This window comes from Agelaius tricolor, unplaced genomic scaffold, assembly GCF_023055355.1.
Source record: "Agelaius tricolor isolate 1412-34295 unplaced genomic scaffold, bAgeTri1.0.p SCAF_9, whole genome shotgun sequence".
Classification (NCBI taxonomy): domain Eukaryota; kingdom Metazoa; phylum Chordata; class Aves; order Passeriformes; family Icteridae; genus Agelaius; species Agelaius tricolor.
In genome coordinates, this window is record NW_027269269.1 from 23,333,139 (window position 1) to 23,345,711 (window position 12,573).

Below are 12,573 nucleotides of genomic sequence, written 5' to 3' on the forward strand. Positions count from 1 at the left end.
ATAATTCAGCACAGTTTTAATGGCTAGAATAATTAACAGGAATATTTTTCCCTTCTAAGACAGTCATGAATTAGAGCTGAAAGTCTGGGGGGTTTTCAGTCTATTTTCTTTTCCTTTTCTAAACCTCTCTCTGCTTGATTATCCATGAGTATCTGCCAGTTTACACATTGAATGCTTCTTCCACGTGCTTCATCCTTAGCTTCTGGGTAACCTGAGAACAGGATACCTGATGGCTGCAGCCCTAACAACAAACAGGATGCTTTAGTGACAATTTGATCACTCCTTTCAGTGTTTATGAACCTTTTGGAACCAATGGCACTCCACTGTTTTCTGCAAGACATTGAACTAGACCTTCTTAGGCTTATTCTAGTTTATACTTAGCTTGTTCTATACTATTAAAAATAATGAATACAAACAAATAAAGGAATAGTAGAAACACGACCACTCTGAAATCAAAACTACAGGCAAGATTATCCATTCCATTAATCTTCCAAGTTCCCTGCATATGTCATACATTTAAAATGGATCATTATGCTTCCAACCCTTTCAGGTTTTCAGGTTGAATTTGTTTAACTTCTGGAGCTTTTTACCCTGCTCCCCTGTCCTTAGGGTTTTCTGGGGATTTTTTTTGGTGTTTGTTTGGGGTAGTTAAAATATAAATCTGCCTGCAATTTTTCAATATATTCTAGGAAAAGCTTACAATGTCCCGCTCCCAACATGATTACAGGAATATGATAAGGTAGCTTTTTTTCTGATATGCAACATTTTATACTATGCAATAAAGCTCTCACCAATTCTAATTATGATGGTATACTTCCTTTTTCATAATCCTCTAAATACAGTCTTTTGTCCATTAAGTTTATCTTTTGCTTGTCTTATGCTTCAGGGTTTAAAGTTATTTAATGCTATGTGTCCTTCAAGACAATGTACTTTTAATAATACTAACAAAAAGAAGTTAATCTGTAGAATATGGCTTAGTCTTAAATTCTATCCTCTGGCTATTTTGATACTGTAAGTAGTCACCTTCCCTCTTAATAGCTACCCATTATTTTAGTGATAAATATGAATTGTACAGGTTTATAGGTGCCCATTTCTTTCACCTTTTTGGACTATTAGGAACATTAAGATTTTCCACTCCAAATTTCGTTTGGGTGTATTCCTCCATTCCTACTTTCTCAAACTTATTTCAACGGAATCATTTTGTACTCTGGAGTCTGCACAATTTGGATTGAATTTTCCAGTGATTTTTCAACACTTAATCTTTACAAGGAGCAATTGACAGTTTTCCAAGTTTCTCAGTCATTTATAAGGTGAAAGACATATTTATATCCCTGACTTTTGCTTTGTGGAACAAGTGATACCTTGGTTAACAGGTGCACATGATTCCCAGTGACACAAATGGAATTCAGCTGTCTTATCCAAGGCCATGACCCAACTTTAATTTTTATCTCTAAAAGGACACTAAGTAATGAGGCATGGCTACTTGGTTTTGTCAGTCATCTTATAAGGGAAACTTCCCAAGAAAGCAAAACTAGAAAGAAGTCCTTGAGACTGAGAATATTTAAAGAACATTTATAAGAATTTTTTGTGTGAACCACACATTCCAATCCAAATACCAGGAGCAATACCCTTTATGTGGATAGAGTGTTGCACAATCTGCTCCTAGCAGTTTTAGGTTATTCAAGATATAGAAACTTTCATTTTAGCTTTTTAGAGGTGAAATTTGTGCTCTCATGCTCTTCCACTGAAATATTAAAGCAGAATTGAGAAAAAATATTACAGCAAACTATGTATTTAACAGCTGGCTGAGGTAAGTCTCAAGGAGAGGACTGAGACAAATGACTGATTTCTGATCTGACTTCTCAGACATTCAAAGACACCATAAAATACAGATGTTCAATTGTCTTATCACTGTGGTAGCACAACTTGTACACCAAATAAAGAAAATAGACCAGCGCATGCATTGGGTATTATAGGCAGAGTTCACCAACAACCAGCTTGGAAAAACTTCTGGAGTTTTTTCAGAATAAAGTATTACACACACAGTGTGTAATGATTGGCAATATACGTCTACATGAAATAAATGAATATTAAACAAGCAAAATGCTGAGAGCTGCCAACAGAACTGTATGGGTTAATAGGTGGTTTTTAGAAAGCCTTTTCAGACAAAGCCTCTGAGGTTATTGTGTTATCTCATGAATCAGTTGGTAAAATGTTTTGCCAATGAATGTAAGGAAGTTTAAAGCTGTTGGCTTTCGCCTACCGTACCAAGATCAGTCTTAAGATCTGTTGGCAGACTTAACTTTCTTGATCCTTTAACTGAAACAACAGAAAAAGGAGAAAGGCAGTTGTTAATAAGTAAGAAAGAAAAAGGAGTGAGGGAAAACAGCATGCCATCTTCTGGTTAAAACCATGTTGCAAATTTGTAGCACTTTTCTTTTAATCAGCATATAAAGGCAGAATAATGGTTTAAATATTTTCATTTACACCATTCAGCAAAATAAATGCAATTGAACAAAGAAGCACTGGAAAAAAAAATTACTCCAGCTGTCAAGGAGTGAATGATGTTTTACACAGCTTTGGCTGTGGGCTGCAATATCTTACCTTGTGGTGACAGGAATGATAAAAAAAGAAACCACAAATAAGATTAAGGCAAATATTGCAAATGCTGGCTATGCAGCATATCACAAATATTTAAACACCTGCAAACCAATTTAATAAGAGGGTGCAATGAAATTATGAGATCTGATGAAATCATACCTCAAGATAGCATTTGAAAAAGAGAGGGCATATTGTAGAGGTTATGGAGACAGAACATACTGTTGTAATATTATGGAAAGGAAGACAGATTGCACAGAAACGAAATACAGCAGCTTCAGGACATAATGTGGTGTTATCTAGTCATCAAAATTTGCACTCAATTTAGTGAAGGTTTAATTATTCGTTGTGTTCCAATTATGCAAGCAACCGGTAATTTTGCTTCTGTTCAAAAATGTTTTCATTTCCTCACACACAAGCACATTTTCAAACAATGAACATCAGAGAACTGAAATAAAGCATGTCTTGTAGCAGTCAAAATGGCATTAAATTTATCAGAAGAATGCCTTAAGAAATCTTTTATTAATTATTCAGAAGACTTGATTTCCAATTTGTTTATTTCATTTTGTATTCATTATTTTTTTCAAATGGTTTTATGGCTTTTACCCCTTACCCATGCTGTCTGTTATTAGAAGGGAACAATCAAATATTTGTCAACTAATTATTATATTACTATTATTTTACTTCTAAAGAAAGTCCCACGTGATAAGTACTACAGTGACAGGAACATATGAATATAAGAAACAAATTCTTTGCAATTTGGATTTAGTAAGCTTTTAGGTCAGAAGGATGCCCAGAACAGACACTCACTCTTTTAAGTCACAAAATCCCTGAAATAAAAAATTTCTGTTGTATTGTTTTGCAAAGCCTGCAATGTGGCAGAATTAAATATCAGCCAGCACCTATGTTAGATGGTTTTCTTTTTCTCTTCAGGGATGAGTAGGGGAACCCATGAGGCTCTTGAGCAATATTTTGTTATCAGTAGAACCAGCACAGCCCTCCCAGTAACCCATCTGTAGCCATAACTTTAAATCAGGACACAGTGAAGAGGTCTCTCCACATCAGCCTGACATCAAAAATACACACCCCTAACACTACGACATAAAAATTCTCTAATTTGGATACCAAGTGTTAGGCACCAATGTCCATTTTAGGCACTCACACAAAGGGTAGTTTGATTTTCAGAACAGCCTTTAAAAACCGATTCCATTTATCTGAGCAGCTGTCAAATACTCTTTCAGACTGTGAATGGGTGGCTACTGCTCCAGAATATCAGTGCTCTGCTATAAAGAAGCATCACTTGTGATATAATCTCCTCTTAGGGGAAGGACAACATCTGGTTTAACCAGCCCTCTGAAAAAGGATAAGCAATTCATAAGAAAAACGGTAGGACTCTTCACTAAAAGATTAGGACTTAGAGTAGCTAAATTAGTGCTGTCATCATGCAGCTTTGAGCTTTGCAAATTGGTAGTCTAACCTCTTCTATTTCTAGGTTACAGGTGTTTGTGTACAGCAGGAATTATGTGTCTTGTGTTGCATGCCACAGCTGTGTCCCAAATGGTGACACATGCCTGAACCCAATAGCTCCCAGCTGTTTGTGTGCAGGCTCATAGAGTATATGCAAGGTTTGGACTTTCTGATTCCTCTGAAGGAGTCTACACAGGCTTGGTTTGGGAGCTGCCACGTGACAATTGCACACCCTCCACATGGCTATCACACAGCTGGACACTGATGCACTAGGACACAGCACAGATCACTGATGATAGACCCCATATCTGAGGGTAAAAACAACAGAAGAAGCTGGTTGTTTTCATGCTTTACTGTGATTAAAGCTGTTTATATGAATTTTTTAAACTAACTTTTAACTATTAATAATATCCACATTCCAATCAGTTTATGTAACCTGTTTTTAGTACCTAAATCATGCATGTTTTACTATCTTTACATTTATTATAAAGAAGGATCATGCACATGAGCCTATCTTGCCAACAGAGAGCTTTTGAAATCCAGTTTTATTTGAGAATAGAGTATAAAGGCTCGAGAGGCCAGCAGAGTTGTCTGCTATCATCATTTGTTTACATTCGTGCTGGAGGCAGCCAGCAGAAATTGTGATGCTACAGCATAAGGCAAGACAGCCCCTAACCAAAAGAGCTTCAAGTGTTAAGAGTCAAATTATTCAACTGTGGGATGAGGAAGAGTTCCTAGGTACAGTCTAGCAGCCAGCTAAGCTGAGCACGCAGGTCTCCTGACCTGACAACATCCTGCTCTGCAGCCATCTGGTTCCTCTCAGTCTTTCAAGAAAAACACCAAGGCACAACCAACAAACAAATGTGTGCTCACAGCTCTGGCACTCAATGCTGAGTTTCCCTCAGCTATTACAGCAGCACTGTGGTCACAGATTTTCATATTATTCAAAATGAAGGTGACTTCATGCAGGATTTTTTCTACTAAGGAGCTTCTGACTGGCTAACACTCGGAAATATCAGTCCCAGTTACTGCTAAAGCCCCCTTGAACCCTGAGCCAGGCACCAGGGGCTGCACAAAGGCCCAAACCCAGGTCCTCAGCTCACACTGCTCCCTGCTCCTTGCCAATCCCTGCACACAAGTCACTTCTCAAAAACCTAAGCATAAATTCACCTGTTCAGAAACTCCCTTGCTTATGGGAAATAGTGATAAAATGCACCTTGTATCCACACTGCTGAAACTAATCTCTAATTACTGTCCTCTGACTACTTAACATTATTTTTAATTTAACACGGATAAGCAGAAATGGTTTTGCAGTGTTATCAGTAAATAAGTTTCAAAATAAATTACATTCCATGTTTTGCAGACACATTAAATGTTTTGAAACGTTTACTTTCTAGCTTGTTTTCCAGGAGAATACAATTTTCAAATGCAGTCAAATCTCTTCAGGTACTTTGAAGTCACCCACATATTAGGAAAGAGAATGATTGTTAAGAAACTTAACAATATTCTTCTTGAAAGAAAGCTATTTTTAAAAAAAACTTCACATAGGAAAGTGGGAGACTGGCATAGCGAAGGCCTAATCCCAGCAGATTTAATTGGTGAAATGAATAAGGATAGCAATGCTTGGAAATCATAGTATGTATAAAAATGCGCGGTCTTGCCATTAGGGATCTGTCTCAAAGCTCATGGGAATTAGTTGTGGGAATCTTTACACAGCCTTCTCTAAGCTTCAAAATCTTAAAAGCATTTTGGATGCAAGCTCCCAATACAAAGGTATTTCTCAAGAAAAAACACGAATTCTTTTTATTTTAGAACAAACATTTGAGAAGTAACTCTTCTATACAGAGACTGAAGAAATTCTTTCCTTCTGGTCTTTGAAAGAAGTCTAAAGTGTCCAATTGCATCTGACACAACAAATGACCTATCCAAAGTTGCATTTTCCTGTGCTCACAGTGTATTCCCATTAATACACTTCAATATGAAGCTCCATATCAATGTTTAAAACAGTAATGGACATACATAATTATATATTATACATTATATTCCTAAGAGCCTCCGAATAAGTTTACCTAATGAGATGAGAAAGACAAAATTTACTGGAATGGGTACTGTTCTGTAATACATCACACAGTAATTAACTCAAGCATTTGATACAGCACCACTTACATGAGGAAGCACACTGTGCCACTGCAGAATGAAAGGAGTACAGAGCCATTCTGACCCCCAAAATCACAAACAAAAATGAAAATGCAGTTTGAAAGAACAAGGCATGCAGGAATAAGAATAGGATCTTCTGAGGCTTTTGGTTTTAAGCCACCAGATACCATGATATGGCATGCCTTGCTGCATTTTTACATTCATGAAACAAGCTTTAGATAGGTAAGAGTTTGGGTGGTTTAAAGTTCTTTTGTTCCACAATTTTTACCAGTGTTATTCCATACATATTACTACATCCAGAATACATTTACAGTGGAAATTGCCACCTCTCAGATATTCAAAAATAAGCAGAGTCTTTCAAATGGTTTTACTAACTTCTTCTTTTCCTTTACAGTGTTGTAAATGCCTCACTATAGCATTTAAATACCAGTTTAATTAAACAAGATACCAGGAAGATTATTCCTGTCCTCTGCCTACCACTCTTAAAAAGCAAGGTTGCTATTTCTTCACTTGCTGCTAACCTCTGTGTGGCAGTGTGCATTTCAGAAAACTTTTAATCAAATGGTTTAATTTTATGTTCTATTCTGAACGGTGTTCAGAACAGGAATCTGATTTTTCAATTATATCATCTGCAAAGTCATGTTTTAGTAAGTAGCACAGGAGGAACATCTGAGAAGACAGTCTTGTGAACCAAGTTAAATATTACTTAATGAAGAAGTAGGATTTGTACTGAATTATGTACTAGCCCTGCATGTGAAATAAGGAGTACTCCTCAGCCCTGAATCTCTTGCTCAGTGCTCTATCACTCATATCAATGATAGAACTCACAAATGCCTAATTCTGCTTTGAGGCAGGGAGAAGAAAAACAACACAGCCAAATTATTGAGTTGACCTAGGCTGTCTCTGCAGAAATTTAGTCATAGGTTAAAACACTGCCAAGCACTAGAATGTTACAGGCATAATCAATTTTTCATGGAAACATACAGTTCAGGCACTCTAAGCAATGTTCAACATCAGGCCAAGAGATGAGGAGGCAGGAGATTTTCCAAATTCTCCAAGAAGCCTTTACCAACACTGTTCTTATGGCCTGACTGGAATGGAAATCTGACTAAGCTCCTAATGGCTCTCTCAGATCTAGAACTACTCATGTCTACACTGGCAATTAGTGTGCCCTGGGGATTCTTCCTAGGCATTGCCTTGGGAGTCTCAAAGTACACAAGTGAGCACAGCAATGCTGTTCCTCAAATCATTGCCCTTCTGATGGAGCTAAGGATGAAGATGCTCACCACTGTGCCATCCATCATGTGTGCAGTGTTTGCCATCTAGACTCATGTCCTCCAGCAGTTTGCACTTTTTGTATGTATTGAGCACACTCAGGGCCAGCACCTGGGATGACCTTCCCTGCTGGGTGAAGAACTGATGTTGATCTGTTCTGGCAACCAGAATGAACAGCTACAAATCAAACTCTGTTCCATCTGTCTTTGCAACCTCATGTAGTCATACCCGCCCTCCTCCACTGGGCAGCAACTTGAACCACTTCACAGAGCACTTCAAGTGTTCTTTCTGGTTTTGCTGAATTTCTGAAGGAGCACCTCTTGGTCTGTTTTCAGCAGAGGAATGCGGTCAATGGTTTTACAAACACAAAGATCACGGGGCTCTTACGGAACACAGCACATTTCCACTGCAGAGCTCGTGTGCCATGGACTTAAAACAGATAAAGGCAAGGCTGGAAGTGGAAGGATCCTGCCTGACAGATCCATAAGTATGTAGCTGTGCTCTATGAGCAAGAACATTAGTCAGTGAGAAGGCTGGTGTGGGTGTGAGGCTGTGCTGGTTAAGCACAGGATTAGTTCCTCTCCCAAGTTTTGGAGGGCGCAGTTTTGAGGTCACTTATTCCAAGTGACTAGGTTGGATTCTGCCGTGTTTTATAGCAGGTATGCAGAAGCAATATTAATTAAATAAAAATAATTAGTATCAGTCACAGTAAAAGAAACTTGTTTTAAAAAGTAGTTCTAATAATAGTTACTTCCTACAAAACTGCACCTGATTTCACATTTTAAAATATAAATATAGCTTGGAAAACAACATAAAAGTGCTAAAATAGGAAACACCCATAAATATGCCATGTTTTCCCTGCTGAATATCTCCAAAACAGAAAAAAGCAGAATAAATTTTGGAGCAAATTATCTCAGATTTATCTAAGAAAGCTATTTTTGAGCACCACCAGAATGAAAAATTGAAGTTAACTGCAGAAAAAGTAAAGTGTTATAGGAGACACATCATTATAAAACTAAGAATATGCACATATGGTTACCAAGTCAGTCATCTCTTAGATTTCAGTGAAAGAAAAGGTTTTAGCTCATTTCTGAAGAGAAAAGTGAAAAGTTGAATCCCAGTGAGCCACACAATAAATAATCTAAATATAACTAAGCTAGCAAATGTTTTATTTTAAAGCCTATATCATGAGTTTCTGAGGCCCTGCTCAAGAGTTTGAGCTCCTAGTTTTATACCAATATTATTATAGCCCATTTCACTTGGATATCTCCATATCTACAGATTTTGGGTTGCAAATAGTACAAGGAAATACATGTTTCAAAGCAGCTGTTTTGTTTCAGCTCTTACTATGTCAGGGAAACATTTTTATTAGTTTCAGCTTTTTATAATTACTAATTAGTGGCTTTCACGATTAATGTATCCTGTTATTATGACATAAAATATGTGAAACAATAACTGAGAATTTGAATAGCATACTATGGGTATTTGTTACCATAACTAAGGGGGAAAAAATATCTGTCAATACTTACCAAACTACAAGGAAAAGAATTGTGATATGCATACCACAAGCAAAACAAATGTATCACAGCTACACCTCCTTATTTTCCATAACATTTAAAAGCCAGCTACTAGAAAACAGCTCTTAGCAACCATCTTTAAGACAGTGAACTCACATAAAAGAGATCAATGTAGACTAGGCACTTGCTGAAAAGGTCTCTAGGAGTGGATGAATTCCACCTTCTGAACGACTATGGGCAAAATGGGAAACATTTAGGAATTTTTGTGTGGCCAAGATATCCCTGCCCTGGCTCATAAGCAAATATTTTTTTCTGAGGTTCTGCTTTCACTGCAAATTACATAAATCAGGCACTGGGGTTCTAATGGCTAAAATTTACCATCTCCATATTGCTGATTTCAAACAATTTCTTCATGTACACGTACGCATAATATATATGTATAGAATTACAAGGACTCCCTACTGTAAAAAAACTTAAAAAGCCTTTTAAGAAAACAGAGAAACAAGCTTCTTATAGGAGGTTATAGGAATATACCTGCATGATCCTGTTACTTCAAATGTTTTCACACTGTTCACCTCAAGATGCACCACGTACATTTAAGTTTTCCTTAAGGAAGCAGACTTAGGATTTTACTGTGCTACCTAAAAAGCGCTTCTCCAGTAATATCTTCTCTTTGGAACTATGCACTTCACTTCTTAGGGATTAATGAAACACAGTGATGCATGACATGAATGGCTTATACAGACTGCAGGAAGAGAAGCCAATCACCTTTACCTGAAGTGGGAGACTTGCAACGCTCAAGCTCCAGGGAAACTGGACTGTCACTGAGTTCAGTCAGGCCTGAAAAAATGGAGTTAAAGAGTTAAGTTACAATCTAACAGGGCATGCTTCAACTTTCTTGGTTGATGATATTCTGCACTGTAAAGTCAATTTGGAGAAAGGAATGGTGTGAAATGAGAGGGAAATAATCTATTTCAGATAAGTGCAGTTATCAGGCTGCCACTGCAGCAATTTAGGCTTGGTCAAAAAAAAAAAAAAAAAAAATCACACCTCTTGTTAACTCAGATTTGTTTTCCGAATGCCTCGGGATAGAAAAGAGTGACTGTACCTAACAAAAGAAAACAAGTAAGTATAGTTTAAAATTTAAAAGTCTGTGATATGACTCAAACACATTCATCCCTGTCAATCTGATGTGGAATCAACTCTGTGCTTTCAACTGCTGCATAATGCAGGGAGGAAATCTTAAAAGAGGGGAAGAAAAAAAGTAAGATTACTGCTACTGTGCAATATTAGAATTTTCATGAATTCACACAAGACAGGTCATTTTAAAGGACACAGAAACATTGATAATGCTGGCTGTGACACTGAATTTTCTGACAAAATACTTTATATATGGTGTGTGTATATATATATATATATATATGTATATATATACACACATATTTGTCAGAACTCCACCTACATGGAAGACAGCAGCAAGGAAAGCAATCCTAGCCTGTACTGCAAAAACTCGAGCTTGTTTCTGTGAGCAAACTAAGATCCATCTTTGGCATAGGTTGAATGTTCCAAGTTGAAATATGCCTTTGGCATGGTGGGGAGGGAAAGTCTGAGCTCACTCTGTCTTTTACCATGGGCTAACTGGGCATGGCCACACCTATTCAAATGCACCCTTTGTATGTATCTGTAATGCCCTGTGGCTCACCCTTGTTACAGGAGCTCTGGCACTCCATGCCATTGGCTACCTGGGACTGACAGGCAGCCCTGCCCAGACATTCCCATGCCAGCTAGGTGGACTCACAGCACTCAGGTCAGAGCCCACAGTCAGGGGTACATTACTGTCATACTGATACTGGATTTACACACACTCTGCTTGTGCTGCATCCTGAGAATCAAACATCCTACAAGAATATGCTTTAAACAGGCACCATGGCTTCTGTAAGAGAACGTGTTATAATTTTTATTGCTTCTGGACCCTCAGAGGTGAGGCCCAGAGACCCTCACCACTAAAATTCATGTACACTCTTGTTTTGGAAAATTCTGCCACTCAGTCACCAGTCCTGCTTTCTTAGAATTAAATCCAGTGGAATCTTAATGTAGGTAGTCACAACTTTATTACAATGTATTTTTGAACTGGATCGGATCCAGTGCCCCAGCCAGCAAAACAAAAAAAACCTCCTACCATTAATGAAGCTGCAGGAGTGCAAGAATAATGGTGAGAGCCCTTTGGAAAACCAGCAGTATTGATTTACTCTGCTAAGTCAGTATTAACAACATACTTGTTCCTGATTTAAGAAACAAGATCTGCCAAACTAGACACTATTGTTGAAAAACAAATATTTTTTATTTTGAAAAATGTACTTTCAGTCTTTCTTTCATTTCACTTAGAATCTATGAGAAAAAAAATTGTATTTCAATCAATTGCAAGTTCAGTCACTTTTGATGTTCTGAGAATATTCAGAAACTGTAATAATTTAGGAAGCCTCTCAAGTACAGCAGATCTTACTTCCACTTGAACCCAGGATTTCTGTATGTACCTAGAGGTTTGGGACAGAATTGATTTTTTGCTGCAGAACTGTCTGCAAGGTGCAGCGGAAGCAATTTTGCATAGTTCTTGAATAAATAAAACTGATACTGTTTCTTTTGTAAATGTATTCTTTGAGTTAGGTAAGGTTTAACACCCTGCCTAAGATCTTCTAAACATTGTATAATTAGAACTGGTGTTGGATACAATACCAAATCCCAGGTCAGACTTTGGTTCTAAATAATGTGGGTTTTTCTTTTTTTACTATGGAGTTCATAAAAACAATATTCCATCTCAATATAAATTATGGTGCTATAGACTTAAACAAGAAAATCACCAAACTGCACCACCCAAGAGCAACCACAGTAAGAAAACCACGACTTCTCCATGTTTGGCACAATTTGCAACATGAAACATTAAAAATACATTTCATGTTATGGTATTTAAGAATATTGAACATGTGAACTTCTCTACAAACCTTGACTTGCTGTCAAGCCACGGTCACCCCTAGCAAAGACCACCTACAGATGCCTTTAAAGAAGAAGTGCAATATATCCCCGTGTGAAGTGTAAGTGGTACCATGTGCCCTGCACAAGAGCATTGGCTTAATCTCACTTAGATTTGCTTAAGCACTCCCACTTGCAGATTTTCTCCTGCCATAAATCATTATTGCTTTGAAATATTTTAATGAGTTCTGCTCATCACACTCCCATTTATCCAAAGTCTCTTTTAATCTTGCTAAATTCTAAATTCTGAAGATGTTGTAAGGCAATGAATTGCTCAATCATCATTCAGTGAAAAGGATAAACACATATTCGTCAAATTTTTTGTGTTACCTTTAATTCCACTTAGTGTTTCCCTTTGAGATAAGAAAGTGAGCTCTCAAGCTTTTCCTTATACTACTGCTCATTTTTTACTCTCATTTCCTTTTTAAGGAAACTAAACTAAATATTCTCAATAATTAACCATGTATAAATATTTCCATGAACTTCAGCTTCCCTCAGATGTCTGAGAGACTACAACAGCTATTGAAATTCA

At 37.3% G+C, this 12,573-nt stretch overlaps 1 protein-coding gene across 6 annotated transcripts in view; it reads right to left on the minus strand.

Annotated features, from left to right (window-relative positions):
• STXBP5L (syntaxin binding protein 5L) overlaps window positions 1-12,573 on the minus strand; it is a 184,617-nt gene that overhangs the window by 31,240 nt on the left and 140,804 nt on the right. For 4 of the 6 annotated variants that reach the window (XM_071433270.1, XM_071433268.1, XM_071433269.1 and 1 more), the window contains one exon: window positions 9,789-9,854. The exons of 1 other annotated variant lie outside the window; for it this stretch is intronic. In XM_071433270.1, coding sequence (XP_071289371.1) covers window positions 9,789-9,854 — 66 coding nt within the window. Of the gene's footprint in view, window positions 1-2,268; window positions 2,320-9,788; window positions 9,855-12,573 lie in introns of all 6 variants that reach the window. One more of the 6 variants, XM_071433266.1, reaches the window with a different exon arrangement.